General features: G+C 48.8%; 3 protein-coding genes across 6 annotated transcripts in view; 2 read left to right on the top strand and 1 right to left on the bottom strand.

Moving 5' to 3' along the window:
* LOC311522703 (apoptosis-associated speck-like protein containing a CARD) overlaps nt 1-12,819 on the top strand; it is a 71,780-nt gene extending 58,961 nt beyond the window's left edge. The window contains exon 8 of the mRNA XM_084632190.1: nt 12,768-12,819. Within this exon, the coding sequence (XP_084488316.1) occupies nt 12,768-12,775 (8 nt within the window). The 3' untranslated portion in view covers nt 12,776-12,819. The remainder of the gene's footprint in view (nt 1-12,767) is intronic.
* LOC311522676 (uncharacterized protein) lies at nt 3,735-19,585 on the bottom strand. 4 transcript variants are annotated; one of them, XM_084632163.1, is made up of 6 exons: nt 19,471-19,585; nt 12,860-13,014; nt 10,012-10,268; nt 8,271-8,418; nt 5,154-5,195; nt 3,735-4,781 (listed from the first exon to the last, which is right to left on the bottom strand). In XM_084632163.1, the coding sequence occupies exons 2-6, from the start codon at nt 12,936-12,938 to the stop codon at nt 4,351-4,353; spliced, it is 957 nt and encodes a 318-aa protein (XP_084488289.1). In that variant the 5' UTR covers nt 12,939-13,014; nt 19,471-19,585; the 3' UTR covers nt 3,735-4,350. The 4 variants fall into 4 exon arrangements, with proteins under 4 accessions (XP_084488289.1, XP_084488292.1, XP_084488291.1 ...); XM_084632166.1 differs by lacking the exon at nt 19,471-19,585 and adding an exon at nt 19,320-19,459; XM_084632165.1 differs by lacking the exon at nt 19,471-19,585 and adding an exon at nt 14,528-14,623.
* The window catches only part of LOC311522661 (uncharacterized protein), a 29,476-nt gene continuing 26,821 nt past the window's right edge, over nt 17,254-19,908 (top strand). The window contains exon 1 of the mRNA XM_084632120.1: nt 17,254-17,575. Within this exon, the coding sequence (XP_084488246.1) occupies nt 17,338-17,575 (238 nt within the window). The 5' untranslated portion in view covers nt 17,254-17,337. The remainder of the gene's footprint in view (nt 17,576-19,908) is intronic.

The raw sequence follows: 19,908 nt of genomic DNA on the forward strand, positions 1-19,908 counted from the left end.
ACGTAAGTTACGCCGGCATACGTGCTCGAGTGCACAGCGCCATGTCGGCGGGGGAGCTTCTCCCACTGACATAGCTTCTGCTGCTGGCACAGGTAGTTTTATTATGCCGGTGGGAGAGCTCTCCGCCTTCAGCACAGAGTGTCTTCCCAGACGTGCTGTCGACCAAGCTCCCGCCTCTCAGCGAGGTGGGCTACCTATGTTGGCGGGAGGGAGTCTCCCATCAGTGTAGGTAGTGGCTACGCTGACGGGGTACAGCCGTGTTGCAGCCACGCCGCCGTACCGTTTCAAGTGTAGACAAGCCCTGAGAGAGGGGCCTTCTGTTTGATTCAACAAAGGTACGTAATCTTTTACCCAAGGGGGACCCAAGCCTGTGGAAAGGATGGCAGGACTGAGGCCTGCCACGGTCCTCAGGGCTGATGGGCGATGTCTGGCACTTTTAATATGTGTTTAGCTTTTGGTGTCGTTCTATATGGTTTCTTTGTGTCTTTAAATAAATGTCCTGTGGTTTGAGCGAGCCGGTTGGTCACTGGCAAAACAGTGTCCTTGGGGAAACAAGCAACACATGCAGGCTGGACTTTGCCCAAAGAGAGGTGATGTCTAGAAACCTGAGAGGGCTCTTCTAGACCAGACCATGAAGGGAGGAGTCAAAGGTACAGTTTCTCCAAAACTGTGACACCATGTTCTCCACTACAGTCTATGGCCAGGCTGGCTGCGTGTCTGAGGCTACGGAAGAGAAGCTGTGCTGACCGGCAGTGCGAGGGCTAACGCTGCAGGGCCCAGGACAGCTAGGTGTAACACTGACCCTCCCAGGACACTGCTGGCCACCTGGTTGCCTCTTTGCTTCATAGAATCATAGAATATCAGGGTTGGAAGGGACCTCAGGAGGTCATCTAGTCCAACCCCCTGCTCAAAGCAGGACCAATCCCCAATTTTTGCCCCAGATCCCTAAATGGCCCCCTCAAGGATTGAACTCACAACACTGGGTTTAGCAGGCCAATGCGCAAACCACTGAGCTATCCCTCCAACTCTTGCCTGCACTGCAACAGGCCAAGAGGCAGCCAAAGTTGGGTCAGTGGTATGGACAGATGGATAATCACCGGCAGGAGGGTGGGATCAGTGGTTTAGCGTTGGGGGGTGGATCAGAAATCAGAGGGGGAAAGGAGTCCAGGAGAGCTGGCTGTATTTTAAAGAATCCTTATTGAGGTTGCAGGAACAAACCATCCCGATGTGTCGAAAGAATAGTAAATATGGCAGGCGACCAGCTTGGCTTAACAGTGAACTCCTTGCTGGTCTTAAATACAAAAAAGCAGCTTACAAGAAGTGGAAAATTGGACAAACGACCAGGGAGGAGTATAAAAATATTGCTCAGGCATGCAGGAATGAAATCAGGAAGGCCAAATGACACTTGTAGTTGCCGCTAGCAAGGGATGTTAAGAGTAACAAGAAGGATTTCCACAGGTATGTGAGCAACAAGAAGGTGGTCAAGGAAAGTGCGGGCCCCTTACAGAATGGGGGAGGCAACCTAGTGACAGAGGATGTGGAAAAAGCTAACATACTCAATGCTTTTTTCAGCTCTGTCTTCACGAACAAGGTCAACTCCCAGACTACTGCACTGGGCAGCACAATATGGGGAGGAGGTGACCAGCCCTCTGTGGAGAAAGAAGTGGTTCAGGACTATTTAGAAAAGCTGAACGAGCACAAGTCCACAGGGCTGGATGCGCTGCATTCGAGAGTGCTAAAGGAGTTGGCAGATGTGATTGCAGAGCCATTGGCTATTATCTTTGAAAGCTCATGGCTATCGGGGGAGGTCCCGGGTGACTGGAAAAAGGCTAATGTAGTGCCCATCTTTAAAAAAGGGAAGAAGGAGGATCCTGGGAACTACAGGCCAGTCAGCCTCACCACAGTCCCTGGAAAAATCATGGAGCAAGTCCCCAAGGAATCAATTTTGAAACACTTAGAGGAGAGGAAAGTGATTAGGAACAATCAGCATGGATTCACCAAGGGCAAGTCATGTCTGACTAACCTAATTGCCTTCTATGATGAGAGGAAAAGCGGTGGACGTGTTATTCCTTGACTTTAGCAAAGCTTTTGATACAGTCTCCCACAGTATTCTTGCCAGCAAGTTCAAGAAGTATGGGCTGGATGAATGGGATATAAGGTGGATAGAAAGCTGGCTAAATAGTCGGGCTCAATGGGTAGTGATCAATGGCTCCATGTCTAGTTGGCAGCCGGTATCAAGTGGAGTGCCCCAAGAGTTGATCCTGGGACCAGTTTTGTTCAATATCTTCATTAATGATCTGGAGGATGGTGTGGATTGCACCCTCAGCAAGTTGGCAGATGACACTAAACTGGGAGGAGTGGTAGATACGCTGGAGGGTAGGGATAGGATACAGAGGGACCTAGACAAATTAGAGGATTGGGCCAAAAGAAATCTGATGAGGTTCAACAAGGATAAGTGCAGAGTCCTGCACTTAGGACGGAAGAATCCCATGCACTGCTACAGACTAGGGACTGAGTGGCTAGGCAGCAGTTCTGCAGAAAAGGATCTAGGGGTTACAGTGGACAAAAAGCTGGATATGAGTCAGCAGTGTGCCCTTGTTGCCAAGAAGACTAACGGCATTTTGGGCTGTATAAGTAGGAGCACTGCCAGCAGATCGAGGGACATGATTATTCCCCTCTATTCGGCATTGGTGAGGCCTCATCTGGAGTACTGTGTCCAGTTTTGGGCTCCACACTACAAGAAGGATGTGGAGAAATTGGAAAGAGTCCAGCGAAGGGCAACAAAAATGATTAGGGGTCTGGAACACATAAGTTATGAGGAGAGGCTGAGGGAACTGGGGATGTTTAGTCTGCAGAAGAGAAGAATGAGGGGGGATTTGATAGCTGCTTTCAACTACCTGAAAGGGGGTTCCAAAGAGGATGGATCTAGACTGTTCTCAGTGGTAGCAGATGACAGAACAAGGAGTAATGGTCTCAAGTTGCAGTGGGGGAGGTTTAGGTTAGATATTAGGAAAAACTTTTTCACTACAAGAACAGCAGGACACTTGAACTGAAAGGCAGCAAATTTAAAAATGGATCAAAGCTAATTGGGCTTTGTGTAAAATAATAATATTAATTTTAAGTCCCGACCGCAAGGTACACATGAGGCCCAGAACCTAGCAGCATTCGAGAGGGATTAGACATTTATGTGGATAATGAGCACCGGTGTTGGCCCCTGACAGAGACCGGATACCGAGCTCCACGGGCCTCTGGGTCTGCTCTGCTAAGAAGACAATGCAGTGGGCTTCCTGTATAGAAACAAGGCTGAGCTCCTCTGTGATGGGTCCCTGAGGTGCAACCTGGACTGTGGGACAACTGAGCCCTCTGTCCCACCACTCTGGAGTGTCCCTCTCACTCTGTGATGCTGTGTCAAACCTCTAACAGGCACTGCACTTACGCAGACATCCACAGGCAGGGACATACCCAGCTGAGTTACATGAATGATCTCCTAGCTTCTCATGAACCATCAATAGGGAGGCTCCAACCAATTCCCCCCAGCTCCCTAGTCATGCACCCCAGAACTGTACTGTCTTGCACTGGTCAGAAGCCTGCTCGGTGCAAGTTCATTACTCACTCTGCGTGTCCCTCAATGTGGAGAGGACACACACTAGCCTTTGTAAACTTAGATGAGATTTCCCAAGCACTTCAACCAAAACACACTGCTTTAGGTAAAATATAAAAAAGGTTTATTGACTACAAAAGATTTTAAGTGATTATAAGTAGCAAGTGTAGAGATCAAAGTTGGTTACTTAAGAAATAAAAATAAATTTGCACTCTGAGTTCTACAAGCTAAATAGGATTTGAATCAAGCAGTGTCTCACCCTGACGGATGGTACAAACAGGTCACAGATCCCCAATACACAGGCTGGGACTCTTTTCTGGCCTGAGACCACCCTTCCCCAGTTCAACGTCTTTGTCCTCCAGATGTTCCTCCAGGTGTTGAGTTGGGAGGAAGGGGGGAAAGGCCAAGTGATCTTGTCACTTCCCCTCTTTTATCGTTTCTTCCAGCTTGCTGGAAAGATCTTTTGCTATGACATTGGGAACAGACAGTCTTCATTCATCAAGCAGTCTCCATTGTATGCATGATCCCTTTGAGAAGTCTCCATTGTTTACAGTTTCTGGGGTAGTGGATTCTTTCCTTGATGGGTGTTGATGAATCGTTATCCACTGACTGGCTTCTCCATTGTTGTACCTGAAAGGCTGGTTGGGGTGTTCCCAACCTCACAATATATTTCAGTGACAGGCACATGGCAAAACTTCACTAACTTCACATACCATGAGAACATATACAATCCAACAGGATATTAATGTTCAAGAGATCAAGACTTTTAAAATATCTCGCAAGGCATGCATTGTACAAAACTTATCATAATTATATAACAGTGGTGAATATGGGTATTTTTGGGTAACACCTTGAAGTACAGGGAGGCATGGCCAGGCCCAGGCTGATTCCTCACCAGTCCTTGTTACACTTCTTAATCTCCTTGCCAGGTCTTTCCGATTGATGGCTTCCAGCACTATTGTGGTCACCTCCATCACATAATCCATTGTGTAGTGTCCAATCAAGAGGTCAGTGACCTCTATAGACTTTGCATTCTCCAGTTTCCCTTTAGGTATGTGGTCATATCCCTCCTTCAGATCAATGTCGGTCAGTTTGCTCTTGAAGTTCTTCAACTCACTCTCTCCCAAGTCATCCAAGGTGTTTACCAGAAGATCTCTTGTTGTTTTCCCTGTGCTTGTGCCTATAACAAGAGAAACAAACCATACAGTCCAGCCATGCCCCCACCCAAGCCTGGGTACCCTCCCTTCCCCACCCCCACCCTTATGTAGAACAAACTTCTGTGCCTCTGCGCTCCCCTCACGTCTGTTTTGGATTAGAATCCACCCATGGTCGGGGAGGTTCTGCTGTCTAGGGCTGGGGAGTCTGGGGAGCTTGGGATTTTGTTTCAATGTCTGAGCAGGTTGGGGGCAGAGTGGGGAAAGGGGGTAGTTCTAGGGATTAGTCCCAGGGAGGACACAGACTCTTAGGTTCCCTTTCTAGCTCTGCCACTGTCTCAGTAATGCGTCTTTTCCTTCTACTTTCTGTGCTCCCACACCCTGAAGGATGGACTAACCGGTGGGAGGATCAGACACTGATGCAGGATATTCCACATCCCCTGGAAGAGGAAAAAGAATAAGTGAATCAAACCTCTAGCTGAATAATTGTCTGCTTATGCTGCTCCTCTCACACCACAACGGGCACTCATAGCCAATCAGATCTGAACCAGACACATGACGTTCTAATAAATCATCTCCAGAGATGCATCTCTATGGGCTTCCCAGAGACTAGAGGTTTTCCTCACCCATTTATGGAAAAAGAAAAGGAGTACTTGTGGCACCTTAGAGACTAACCAATTTATTTGAGCATAAGCTTTCGTGAGCTACAGCTCACTTCATCGGATGCATACTGTGGAAACTGCAGAAGACATTATATACACAGAGACCATGAAACAATACCTCCTCCCACCCCACTCTCCTGCTGGTAATAGCTTATCTAAAGTGATCACTCTCCTTACAATGTGTATGATAATCAAGTTGGGCCATTTCCAGCATAAATCCAGGTTTTCTTACCCCCCCCCCCACCTTTTTTTCAAAAAACCACACACACAAACTCACTCTCCTGCTGGTAATAGCTTATCCAAAGTGACCACTCTCCTTACAATGTGTATGAAAATCAAGGTGGGCCATTTCCAGCATAAATCCAAGTTTAACCAGAACGTCTGGGGGGGTGGGGGTAGGAAAAAACAGTTTCCACAGTATGCATCCAATGAAGTGAGCTGTAGCTCATGAAAGCTCATGCTCAGATAAATTGGTCAGCCTCTAAGGTGCCACAAGTCCTCCTTTTCGTTTTGCGAATACAGACTGACACAGCTGTTACTCTGAAACCATTTATGGAAAAAATCCCCAAAATCCCCATGTGATTGGCTACTCTTCCCCAAGTCCCCACCTCCTGGGGAAAGCAGCTAATCCAAGTAGCTACACATGTTGAGGGACAGCCCAGCCCTGCAATCAGTGTCTCCTTCCTGGGTGGACAAAGGGCTGAGATTGCTATTAAAATGCTTCAGCTCTTTTCAGAGACAGCTGGGGAATAGCTCTGCAGCTGCCCCTCCTCTTTGTGGCTTCTCCCGTTTCCCCATCTCTTTGACCATTCCTCTCTCACTGATATCTCCACTGCCTTGTGCTACCTCAGCTCCCTGAATCCATCCTGCCCTAGGAGAGGACTCTGTCTCAAAAGCCCAGTGAGGATAAGCTGTCAAGGAGGAAAGGAGAATTGACAATTTCAGGAATAGCAGGGAGGTTGAAGGATGAGGCTGGAGCAGAGAGACCCCAAGATCTGAGGAGAAAGGGGCTATGAAAGATCCTAATGAGAGCTATTTCAGTGGAGTGGAAACATTAGGAGCCAGAGAATAACAGTCCAAGATGGACTGTCAACAACTAATGGATCGAATTCCTCTTTTCAAGCTCCATTTGGTGAGTTTAAAGATGGAGGAGAGGAGAGAGATGGGGCAGTAGTTGGAGAGGCAGGTAGGGTCGAGGGCTGGTGTTTGATGATAGGAGAGACCGTGAAAAGCTTGTATTGTGAGGGGAAGGAGCCAGAGGCCAGTGAAAGGTTGAGAAAAGGGGAAATGGAGGGGGTTTAGTATTGGGACAGTTGAGGTAAGAAGGTGGGAAGGGACAGGGTCATTGGAGCAAGTGATGGAGAGTTAGTCATGGAGAGAAGGTGGGAGACTTCAAGGTCAATGATAGGGGAAGGAGGTGGTGGTTGGGCAGGGAGAGGGAAGAAGAAGAGGTATATTTTGGCCAAGTTTGTTTCTCTGTGGAGACGCTGGTAAGATCCTGTGCAGAGAGGGAAGAGAGGTCACTGGGTGAGTTTAATGAGGGAGTTAAATGTTGCAAATAAATGATGGAGATTGTTGGTAGGAGATGAGGAAGGAAGGTGTCGTTCTTTGAACAAGGAGATGGCAGATCTAAAGGAGGAGAGATCAACCCTGTAGTGGAGGAAGTTGGCATGCTCATGGCACTCTCTCTCATGTCCACCCACATGAGACCAGGGCTGTGGGTTGGTGGGATGAAATTTACAATGGGGAAAGTGGGGCATGGGAGTCAAAGGTGGAGCAGATTGTGGAGTCAGAGGAGTGACCAACAAAGTATAAAAGTGAGGAAAGAGGGGCTGGGGGCGTGAAAAGTTATGGACAATGATGGACTGGAGCCTACTGTATCGTTCCTGAGTTTATTTATGATTAAAATTATTTGTGAAGTTCTCTCTCTCTCAGCAGCTCACAGAGAGTTCCTCCTGAGTGTTCAATATTTGGACTCTGAAATGAATGCCAGCATGGAAAGATACTGAAGCCACGTGGCCTTGTTTCTATTCTCTGATTGGATGGCTTATGAAACTAGCCAACATATAGCATGACTTTCAAACATTGCAATCAAACCTACAATTCAGAGTCATCTAAACATTCATTTATCATGAATATTCCTGTTAGTAAAGCTCTGTGCTCAGTAGTCGATGGAAAGCTAACAGGACAGGGCCACAAACATGGCTGGATCGATAACACATTTCAAATACAAACGGACGTGTGGATTATTTTCCCCATTGTTCTCTTTGCTCTAATAAGACCAAAACATCCATCCACTGATTCTCGCTTCCTGGAAGTGTTGCTGAAGCAAAGCCTGGCTCAAGCAGGACATCTCTTACAGTTATTAATATGGATTGAAGGAAAAGCCTCAGTCTCCCATTCCCACACCACATGTGTCTGTTGCTACTGGGGCTGGTCCAATTGTTCATAGCCAAAATCTGAGTGACCAAGCAAGAAATGCCTTATACACTCTTGAGAACAGAGAGGTGGCTAAACTGCCCCCCTCTAGAATATCAAGACACTGAAATTTGTACTTTTTTTTTTTTTTTTACACTCACTCCAGATTAGTGCAAATGTTAAGGCAGGATTAGGGTTGTCCAGTGCTGTCTGTTGCCCATCCAGAAACTGGCTAAACTTTAACCTCTGAAAACCAGGAAATACATGTATAGAGAGTCTCCCACACCACAGGGGGTATGGTCAACTGCATTACATTATTGTCCACAGCAAACCTGTGACTGCTGGTTGAGTGCACACATCACAGGACACGGCTATTACCCAGGAGCACTGAGGAGCATTGAACCATGGAACAAAGCAGCATCCCATTGAGCTTACCTGCTCTCAGAAAGGCAGTCCAGAGAGGTTCACTTTCTCTTTCACCTGTGAAGTATTTTTGCTTTGTTAATCTGATCCGCATTCCCTCTTCCATGTCCCTGGTGTAGGTCTGCCGGTTCTCAGGCCCTATGTAGGTAAAGTTCAGATCCTAATACAAAGGCGAGATGATGCGTTAGAGGTAAAATTGCTGAAGACTGAGGAGGAAGAAGCGGTGAGATTTATAAATAGCCCAAGTGTGTGAGGCGAGGGAGAGGGAGGAATCCAAAATAACCGCAGCTTGTGGGCCGGAATGATGGGGGATGGGAGGAGTCCAACACTCCTGCCACGGACCTTTGGGGGTGATCCAGGGTGCAGTGTGTGAGAAAGAGAGCCCAGCCACACAGCTGGTGTCAGTCAGCAGGATCCAGGTTTCTAGGAGTGCTGGGAGATGAAGGGAGTGGGCGATGAAGAGGCTGTGGATGGGGGTGATATTTTTAGAGAAGGAGCAGATGTTCCAGAGAGAGCAGGGGAAAGGGAAAGACACGGAGGAAGGGTGGGTACAGGGACCAGGCTGGAGCATCTGGATCATGAGGGACAGGTGGGTGGGGGCAAGGGGATGAAGTGAAGAGCGAGCGTTGGGGAAGCTGTCACGAGGTTCAAGGGGAAGAAGGCAAAAGTGCAGACAGAAGTGGGATGTGATAGGTGGGGGAATGGGGAGAACAGGCAGAAGGGCTGGTGGAAGGAATGACGGGCAGGATGGAGGGAGAAACAGAGATGCCGGGATGGGGGCTCAAACTCATCAGCAGAGCAGCAGCTTTATTGATCAAGCTGTAATGAATTAATCATACCAGGCTTACATGTACTGTCTATGGTGCTTCTCCCCCTAGGAGGAGTCAAAACTGCTTTGCAAATTAAACAGACACTCGGGGGAGGTGGCTATTACCTGACCCATCTTGTCTCTCTACTATCCTGGGACTGACACAGCTGCAACTATTGCATAATGCCAGTTAAAGGCAGGGATCACTTCACTCACCACAGAAATGCAGCCACCTCTGGGTCGGCGTACAGCAGCTGCCTAACAGATTCACAGCAATGCTCTCGCAGCATTTTTTATTTGTTTTTGGCAACTTTCCCTCTAACATTCAGGATCTCACCCCCAAATCACCCCCAGACTGGCTTCCTGCCAGGTGCTCAACTTGTGGCTACCCTTGAAGGCCATTTGCAACTGGCAGCTAGTGCAGGCAGCCCATAGACTTAAACTTAATGGGGCTTCTCTCAAGGACCACACTACATCCATGGATTTACCACGGCATCCGATACACTGGGCACACCAGGACGAGTTCCAAAGTGCAGGGACCTATGGGTCTGGGGAGGCTTGTCCAAAGAAATTGACTGGCACATCTCGTGTTCTTCAACTGTCTGTGAAAGGTCTAGCACAGTCACTTATGGGAGATCCAGTGAAAAACACACACACACACACGTTATTTCTTTCCTCCTTGCTTCTATTCAGCAGGTTTAGGGAATGCTGTGAATTCCAGTTAGAACAGGGTGAATTTCGACTGAACCATTTTTCGGTGAAAAATGCCGATGCAGCAACACTGAAATGTTTCGTGAATTCATGTAAATGTTTTTGTTACACAAAGAGGCTCAGTTATCACACACCAGCTGCCTGCCCGGCATGGAGATAGCCCTTATGTCTTGCCCTGCTGGGGCTGCTGACTCTGACTCCCTGTATTGCATATTGCTATCGCCTCTTATTTACCTTTTCTACTGAACGGTTCTTGGGGATCCGGTAGAGGTGGAGGGGTCTGACTGTGGCCCTGAATGCCCAATACAGCAGCACCAGTGAGTACATTGGAATAAACGTAAATGTAGAAGAGATCAAAATAAGTCCAGTCAGGGAGAAGCTGGGATTCTCCAGTACAGCTTGGAATGGCCTCACCCGCATTGGCTTCTCCGGGGTCATGCCCTCATCAACAATGTGGACAGTTTGCATCTGGGAGGCACCAGCTTTTTCCTCTGAAAATGGAGAAAAACGTTACGTTACAGTTGAGGTTGCCAAGTGCATTTCAAAGGAAGGTGCTACCATTGAACACAGCAGTAACAAACACTGAAAATGATGGAAGCCACAAGCTAAGGTGATTGAAGAATCTGAAACCAACCTGAACATCCCTTGCACTGGCAAAGAGCGCGGGACAGAAACATTCTCGGTGACCAGCCCACACTCATCCTTAACTCTGCTCCCATAGTGCTATCAACCCAGTGTTTCCCGGAGTGTGGGGCGTGTCCTGCTGAGGATGGCAGGTGGAGGTGAAGGTGCAGACTGACCTCCAAATTGTTTTTCAGAGTCATAGCTTCCATTTTTTCAAAGCTAGTCTCTAGCTGTTATGGTTATAAAGGAAATGTTCAAGATGTACATGACAGAATACAGCCCTGTATTCACAACCTACACACTACTGTAATAATCTTGGTACAAAGTATGCCTTATACAAACATATAATTTGCTGGTCAGTATTGTCCTGGTACAGTACATGTGGCAATGGTGGGGGCCTCAGGGAAGGGGCGGAGCAGGGAGGGGAAGAGGCAAGGCCACCACAGTCCATGAGTCCAGCGGCGGGTCCACGGTGAAAGTGAGGGTGGGGGAGAGTGAGTGACAGAGGGAGGGAGGATGGAGTGAGTGGGGGTGGGGCCTCAGGGAAGGGGCGAGGATGTTTGGTTTTGTGCAATTAGAAAGTTGGCAACCCTAGTGTCTGGTCCCAGGACTGACTTGAGCCTTCATCCCTGGCTGAGCCTGCCCTGTGTTCCCTGGGCATGGGGGCTGCTGCACCTGCTGGGAGACAACAGGGAGCTCACTCAGAAAGGGACCGGAGCAGTCTCTGCCCCTTCTGGGATCCCTCCTGTCAGGGTTCCCTCCCCACTCTGAACTCTGGGGTAGAGATGTGGGGACCCGCATGAAAGACCCCCTAAGCTTATATTCCACCAGCTTAGGTTAAAAACTTCCCCAAGGCACAAATTCTTCCTTGTCCTTGGACGGTATCGCTGCCATCACCAAATGAGTTAGACAAAGATTCAGGAAAAGGACCACTTGGAGTTCCTGTTTCCCCAAAATATCCCCCAAGCCCCTTCACCCCCTTTCTTGGGGATGCTTGAGAATAATATACCAACCAAATAGGTAAACAAGGTGAGCACAACCAGATCTCTGGGTTTTTAGGACACTAAAAACCCAATTAGATTCTTAAAAACAGAACTTTATTATAAAGAAAAAAGTAAAAGAAGCACCTCTGTAAAATCAGGATGGAAGGTAATTTTACAGAGTAATAAGATTTAAAATACAGAGGATTCCCCTCTAGGCGAAACTTTAAAGTTACAAAAAAACAGGAATAAACCTCCCTCTTAGCATAGGGAAAATTCACAAGCTAAAACAAAAGATACTCTAAAACATTTCCTTGCTATTACTTACTCTTTCTGTAATTTTAGAGGTATCATTTCAGTAGGAGCTGGATTATTTGCTTGGTCTCTCTCTTTGTCTCAGAGAGAACAACAAAGAAAACACAAACAAGAAACCTCCCCCCACAGATTTTAAAGGATCTTCTTCCCTTATTGGTCCTTTTGGTCAGATGCCAACCAGGTTATTTGAGCTTCTTAACCCCTTACATGTAAAGGAGGGATTTTATGCTACCCTTAGCTGTATGTTTATGACACCTCCTGAAATCCCCCCACTCCAGCAGCCTGCGCTCCCCACGCCTCCTGCCTCCCCCATCGACGGGATCCCCCACATGGACAGGCTTTGGGAGGTATCAGGAGAAGGTTTGGGGTGAGCCATAGCTGAGGCAGTGGATGTTGCAATGAGGAATTGGTGAGTGGGGGAGAGACAGAAACAAACCCTCTCCCATAAGAGGGAGAATGTGTGCTTCCTTGTTGGATTGGCGGAGCAAGAAATAACGTTCCTTGGATGTCGGACTCCTTCCTCAGAGTGTGAGTAGCCCCACATCTATCTCGCCCCACACACAGGCCTTCTTCTCTCCCTCATCCTCCCTTTCCAACACCCCTTTTCTCTTTCCCTCTTTCTCAGTATGAATAGATCTGTCCTGTGTCTCTCTCCTCCGCCCCGTCCCCCCAGATGTTAGGTCTGTCTCTGGTGCATGCCTCTCTCTGATACAGAATTTGCCTGTGTAGCACATGTGGGAAATTGCTGTAATATTTAAAAAAAAAAGGCGTGACTCTGTTTCCTCACTCAGGATGCAGTGATTCCCCACTGGGTGTGAAGGGGTTAATTTCCCATTTGGGAAAGGAGAAGTAAGAGAAAGAAGAAGTAAGAGATGGGGGTTGGGCTGGGAGAAGCAAACTGTCAAGTACTGGTCCTTGGTGGTACAATGGAAGACCCTAACTCCCTTTGAGGAGCTCAGCTGGGGAACTAGGTGTCTAAACCCCTGTGGATACATGACACCCAGAGACAGTCTTGCTTGGGAAGGAACTGCATAATTCTGCCCTTCACACTATGATTTCTCTGCTCGACAGGCTGGTAACCAGGCAGTTCCTGTACAAGGAGACCCAAAGACAAGATCCCCCTTAGGGAGCGGACAATCGCCTCTTGAGAGCTCCCCACTTACCTGTCCTTGCCGCCTGGAGTAGTTTGTCTGCCAGGTCCTTCTTGTCCCTGGCCCTCAGGACCTTCATGGCCACTCGCATCGCCTCTTTCTCTGTGTAGTACTCAATCAGCCATGGAGTGATTTCTCTGTGTCTTTGTTCGCTGCCTCTTTTTGCTCTGAGACAATGGAGGAGGAAGGAAAAGCATGTCAAAAGGGAAAATAAAACAAACTCTAGCCACCAGCGCCTGTTATACAGCTGAGTCCCGCCCTCTTCCTTTTTGCAACACTGGGTTGGGCTCAGTTAGAAAATAAACATTTTTGCTCCGGCTCTGGCTCCTGATTCTTGTGGTCCTTTTGTGGGGTCAGGGGTTTTGCTGCTATGGGGGGCAGCAGGGGGCTTAGATTCACTCCTGTTGCCCTGTGTTATTCAAACACTCATGGGCATGGAGATTGGGAGGGTGTTAAGGAAAAGTTAGCACATGTGACTCCATTTTGGTTTGGGGCCCACCATTGTCTAAAAGCAAGCACATCATGCACCAGGAGGAGTGTTTCTTAGACACTGCATCCCTGTGAAAATCCTCCTCCTTGTCTCCAGCCTGCCTTGACTCCCAGTATCTGTTCTTTGTCTGTCTCTAACTCCCTATCTCCTGGCCTTTGATGTGAGTTCTCCCATCCTGATAATAAAAGTTACTGATGCATGGCTTTCGGACCATGCTGTGTAATTAACATACTGGTTTAGCACGAGGAATGCACCAAGCAGGGATAGGTGGTAGATAAGAAAAGGGTTTGTTTATTGGCTAAGGTTTCCAATGCACGAGGGCAACATGCTTTGCTAAGAAGTATATAACCTCTGTATAATCTGTATTTGGGGTCCCCTCCTGGCTAGCAGGGGGGCACCACGCTCGAGCGTAATAAACTTAGTGTCTTTTGGGAACTCTGCAGTTGTGGACTTTGTTTATGTGCCTCAGCCTAGATTCGAACTGTGCGTGACCTACCAGGTGTAATTTGTAGCATTTGTGTGCGTGTCCTACCAGGTGTAATTCGTAACAAGGGCAAAGAGCATCTGTGCCCTGGCTGGGAAGGTGAGAGCAGATGGGGCAGCAGAGGGAGAGGAGGCTGCAAGGAGGGGTGGCAAGAGTTATGCACACACACAGTTACGCACATCACACAGAAACAGTTACACAAAGACACACCACACACATGGATCCAGGGACACACAGACATATACCCACAGAGACAGTTGCACACACAGAACAACACAGAGACACACACACATTCAGTTACACCACAGATATACCATACACACACACATCCAGACCCATGCACACACACTGACAAACAAAAGTGAGCTGTAGCTCACGAAAGCTTATGCTCTAAATGCATCTGAGGAAGTGAGCTGTAGCTCACGAAAGCTCATGCTCTAATAAATTGGTTAGTCTCTAAGGTGCCACAAGTACTCCTTTTCTTTTTGCGAATACAGACTAACACGGCTGTTACTCTGAAACACTACACACAGACACAGAGATACCCCATACACAGATATTTGTTGTTAGGTCCACAGCAGGGGCCTCCCTACGGGATGGGAGAGCAGGCAGATACCGGACACGGAGTTGGTATATAATACTCCGAATACTCTTTATTGCTTACAAAATGAACCTCATTCACTTCACATTCATACCCCAAACATACTATGCCACAGTCCACTTCCGTCAGAAGTCCAGATGGTCAGTTGGGGTTCAGTCCAGTCACAAAGTGTGGGGAGTCCACGAATACCACACCATAGCCAAACAGGGCTCAGGATTATTGAAAGATTCCAAATTGCAAATATGCGAAACTCCACTTTGTGATGTCATTAGTCTTTTGTCTCTGGTGTCCTGAGAGCTCCATCCTCTGTTCCAAAGAGACAGTTCTGGGAAGGCCGCCATGATCCAAGGCGTGCCATTTCCTCCAATTCTTATATATATTTTATAGCAGTTCACCTGGTGTGTGAAAGAGTAGAGAATTGTGTTGGACACAAAACAAAGTTGCAGATTTACCCACAGGCTGGCCCACATGTACACAGGAAGGCTTGCAGGTAAATAAACCCATTCACAATTCATTGATTCTGAAGCACCCTTAATGGTTTCCACTTAGTATGTTTACATCAGTAATACAAGTTTATATGGAGGACTTGTGACACCTTAGAGACTAACAAATTTATTTGAGCATAAGCGTTCGTGAGCTACAGCTCACTTCATTGGATTCATGCAGTGGAAAATACAGTGGGGAGATTTCATATACACAGAGAACATGAAACAATGGGTGTTACCATACACACTGTAACAAGCGTGATCAGGTAAGGTGAGCTATTACCAGCAGGAGAGGGGGAAAAAAACAAAAAACAAAAAACCTTTTGTAGTGATAATCAAGGTGGGCCATTTCCAGCAATTGACAAGAACATATGAGGAACAGTGGGGGGGGGGGGGGGAGGAATAAACATGGGGAAATAGTTTTACTTTGTGTAATGACACATCCACTCCCAGGCTTTATTCAAGCCTAAACTAATGGTGTCCAGTTTGAAAATGAATTCCAATTCAGCAGTCTCTCATTGGAGTCTGTTTTTGAAGTTTTCTTGTTGAACAATTGCCACTTTTAGGTCTGTAATCGAGTGACCAGAGAGATTGAAGTGTTCTCCAACTGTTTTTTGAATGTTATAATTCTTGACGTCTGATTTGTGTCCATTTATTTTTTTATGTAGAGGCTGTCCAGTTTGGCCAATGTACATGGCAGAGGGGCATTGCTGGCACATGATGACAGATATCACATTGGTAGATGTGCAGGTGAACAAGCCTCTGATGGTGTGGCTGATGTTATTAGGCCCTGTGATGGTGTCCCCTGAATAGATATGCGGACACAGTTGGCAAGGATAGATTCCTGGGTTAGTGTTTTCGTTGTGTGGTGTGTGGTTGCTGGTGAGTATTTGCTTCAGGTTGGGGGGCTGTCTGTAAGCAAGGACTAGCCTGTCTCCCAGGATTTGTGAGAGTGATGGGTCGTCCTTCAGGATAGGTTGTAGATCCTTGATGATGCGTTGGAGAGGTTTTAATTGGGGGCTGAAGGTGATGGCTAGTGGCGTTCTGTTATTTTCTTTGTTGGGCCTGTCCTGTAGTAGGTAATTTCTGGGTACTCTTCTGGCTCTGTCAATCTGTTTCTTCACTTAAGTGTTCTTACAACTTCAATACCCACCTGCTGGATAGAGATCTTGTAGGTGTTTGTCTCTGTCTGAGGGGATGGAGCAAATTGCGGTTGTATCGTAGAGCTTGGCTGTCGACAATAGATCGTGTGGTGTGGTCTGGATGAAAGCTGGAGGCATGTAGGTAGGAATAGCGGTCAGTAGGTTTCCGGTATAGTGTGGTGTTTATGTGACCATCGCTTATTAGTACCATAGTGTCCAGGAAGTGGATCTCTTGTGTGGACTGGTCCAGGCTGAGGTTGATGGTGGGATGGAAATAATTGAAATCATGGTGGAATTCCTCCAGGGCTTCTTTTCCATGGGTCCAGATGATGAAGATGTCATCAATAGAGCGCAAGTAGAGTAGGGGCATTAGGGGACGAGAGCTGAGGAAGCACTGTCAGATTGAAATACTGCTTGCTGTTTTCTACAGTTATAAATGGTGGACTCCATGTATATGTTTCAGTAAAATGCACCATTGTACTCATGAGAATTAAACATGACATATTGCAGCTTGGTTTATATAAATAAATACATAAAAATAAACCTTTTTTCTACACTCTGTTCAACATATATAGCTCAAAACATCACATTTACATAACTTTTACATAGATTACACAAGTCTCGTGGAGTTCAAGCTTTACTAAGAGCTTGACTGGAGAATGTAGTTGCACTGTCAGACCACGCTGGCTGGTGTCGTGGCACATCTTTGGGCTGCGGTGCACAGTTTGGGACCCCTGCCTTAGTGCATCAGTTCTCAGCCAGGGATCTGAGCCCCCTGGGGGGCTGCGAGCAGGTTTCAGGGGGTCCGCCAAACAGGGCTGGCATTAAAGTCACTGGGGCCTAGGGCAGGGAGCTGAAGCCTTCTCACCCAGGGCGGAAGCCGAAGCCTGACCAATTTAGTTTCATGGGGCCGCCTGTGGTGTGGGGCCCCAGGCAATCGCCCTGCTTGCTGCCCTCTAATGCCAGCCCTGACTTAAATATGTGGAAAAAGAGTTGCTGTGGCCGGGGAGTTTTTATAGCATGTTGGAGGGTGAATGCTCTGAGAAAAAGGCTGAGAAATCCTGCCTACAAAGTCAGTGCACCCTGACCTCAAGGGGCCAGCTCATGCAAATAGGCAAAGCTTAAACAAACATCCTGCCTGATCACCCACAGCCCTAATGGGAACGTGGCAGGGGCAGGGTGTGGTAAATCTTCTCCCTTCTGGCTCTCTAGGTGAAATCGTTTCCTGCTGCTTCCGCTGCGGCTCCAGTCCAGGTTGTCTTGGCCAGCAGCTGTCAGAGGGAGCAGCATGGGGTGGGGAACGCCAGTTTGTCTGCTGGACGGCCTGGGGGAGCGGGAGTTGACAAAATTCAAAAATGTACTGGAAGAAACTCCCCTGAAGGAGGGCTATGAACCCATCCGCCGGGGCTGGCTAAGACCTGCGGATTCCATTGAGCTCAGTGACCTGGTGGTCAGATGCTATGGGAAGCCCTATGGGAAGAAGTTGACCAAGCGGCTGCTGAGAGACATCAGGGGACCAAGCGCGGGTAAGGAACAAGCCCGGGAGGGATCAGACTCCAAGGGGGCCTGATTTGGTGCCCTGCCCTGCACACCCCCCCTCCCCCAGTCAGTGCTGGTGCCTGATCCCAGCCAGAGTAAGAACTTGCCTCCTCTAATGGGACGTGCTGCGAGTTTGCAGGATGGAACCAGGCTACAAAAGGGGGGCGGGGGGGGGGGGGAGAGAAGCAACTCATGGTGATAACAAATGCCACAAGCTGGGAGCTTTGTGTTCTCATTGGGCTAAATCCTGACCCCCTCCCCCCCCCCCCGCTGTTCTTCCTCGGTCCTTGCTCAGGCAAAACTCCCATGGAGGTCAGTGGGGAACAGCTGGGAAATTCCTCCGGGATCAGGCCCAGAGGTTTTAAACCACATTTCTCCGCCATTGCCCCGGGTCCCGCTTTCGCTTTCGTTTCTGCCCGATCTGCCCCTGGTCCGCAGCCGGTTTCCTTTGCTACCCGCACCCCGCGGCGACCTGCGGCGCTGGTTTGCTCGGACTGACTGTTCGATGTTTTTGGTGCAACGTCCCCTTCACCAGCAGAGACCAGCCCAGGGCACAGCGCAGCGGGACAAGGATCCCAGCACTGACCGACTCCCTAACCCCCAGTCAGGGAACCACCCCCCGGCCCCTTCCACTGCTCTCTGCTCAGCTCAGCTATCCAGAGTCAGGATTCAGCCCAGTGGCAAAGCAGAAGCAGGCCCAGCCTTAGGGGAAATGGTGCTCTGGGCCAACTTGCATTTTGGCGCCCCTGGCCCCCATGGGCACGGCACGACCCCATTGTCCCTGGCCCTTGTGGGCTCCCCACTCCCCTTCACTCCTAACCGCTGCACTCTGTCCCCTTTGCCCCTGCCCCCTATTGCGCCCCTGACCCCTGCACCTCCTCCTGCCCCCCGCCCCCTCCTGCACCTACGTGGGGAAAGTGACCTAGATGCATGGAGCAGCTGGCATTGCTGTTCACTTCCCCACCCCCCAACGCTGATCCTCGGCTCCTAGGGGTTGGGGGGGAGCAAAGAGCGACATCAGGGCTCCCTGCATCCAGGTCACTTTTCCCATCTGTGCTGCGTAAGGGGAGGGCAGGAGAGCACAGCCCAGGTGGGGAAAGTGACCTGGATGCAGGGACCCCTGACATCACCCCTTGCTCCCCCCCTCACAGCCCTCTAGGGGGGTGCTGAGGCACATGGGGGGTGGGAAATCAAGTGGTATCTGTGTCACCACTTGCTCCCCCCATGTTCCTCCACCGGGAAGAAGCAGGGAGAAATCTGGGTGCCCCCCTCAAGCTGGGAGCAGTTTCTGACACGACATCAGCAGCGTGCAACTCTGTGCTGTTGCACGGTGGCCCCGTGACTATGGCGCAGCACCCTTGGGCAGTCGCCCACCCCTAAGGCTGGCCCTGAGCAGAAGAGGGGAAGAAGAGACTCAGGAACCCAGAGAGAGAGATAACGTGGGGACCTCAGGGGTCTGGGGGGTGACATCGTCCTGTAGAAACACACAGAGAGAGTTCCATGCAGGAGGCAGAGTCCCGACCTGCTTCAACACCCCTGACATGAGCTCTGCCCTGACCTCTAGTTCCCCCTTTCTCTCTCTCACATGTACTGTCTCCTTGGTCTCTGCCACAGAGGGCAGTAGCTGGGAACAGGAGCTAGAGGCATTTGCTAAGGCAAGAGCTGCTGTGAGTTATAAGTTACCCACAGGTATTAACTCACAGTCAACGGTACAAGTAAACCTAAGCATACCTGCCTGCAGAGGACTCAGCATCTCACGCTTCCTGGTGTACTTCAACAAGTAATTTGATTCTTCACCTTTCCCTCATGATCTCTCTACACCCCTTTCCTGCAATCATCCCACTGTGATCTACTGCTGCTTGCAGTTGTCTTTCTGACTCACCTTGCCTCCCAGCTGCTGTAAACTGCCCGTCACTACCCTCTTGATCCAAAAATCAAATGGGCTCCTGTTGCGGTTCAGTGATGAGACAGAACACAGCTTTATGCAAGCAAACAGGCTGGTCAGCGGAGATGGGCTGTTCTGCCCCCCCGCCTTCCACCTTCTCCTTTTATTATATTTCTCCCCCTAAGCATTACACACTGCTACACAAAGGAATGTATGACGTTGATTCATATGCTTAGTTACCATCCTCTATCTACTACAGTCCTGGTTCTCAGGCCTTGAGCCCAGGCTAAAAAAACCTCCCACAGTTGCTGTCCAAACAATCAAGTTCTCAGGGTTCATATCTAGCCCTTGTCCTTGGATAGAGCAATGTGTGCATTGCTCCTAGGAAACAGTCAGGGTGTGCCCCGCCTGCTTCCAGGTGGAATAGCTAGACAT

Source organism: Lepidochelys olivacea, assembly GCF_965140295.1.
Source record: "Lepidochelys olivacea isolate rLepOli2 genome assembly, chromosome: 6".
Taxonomy (NCBI): domain Eukaryota; kingdom Metazoa; phylum Chordata; order Testudines; family Cheloniidae; genus Lepidochelys; species Lepidochelys olivacea.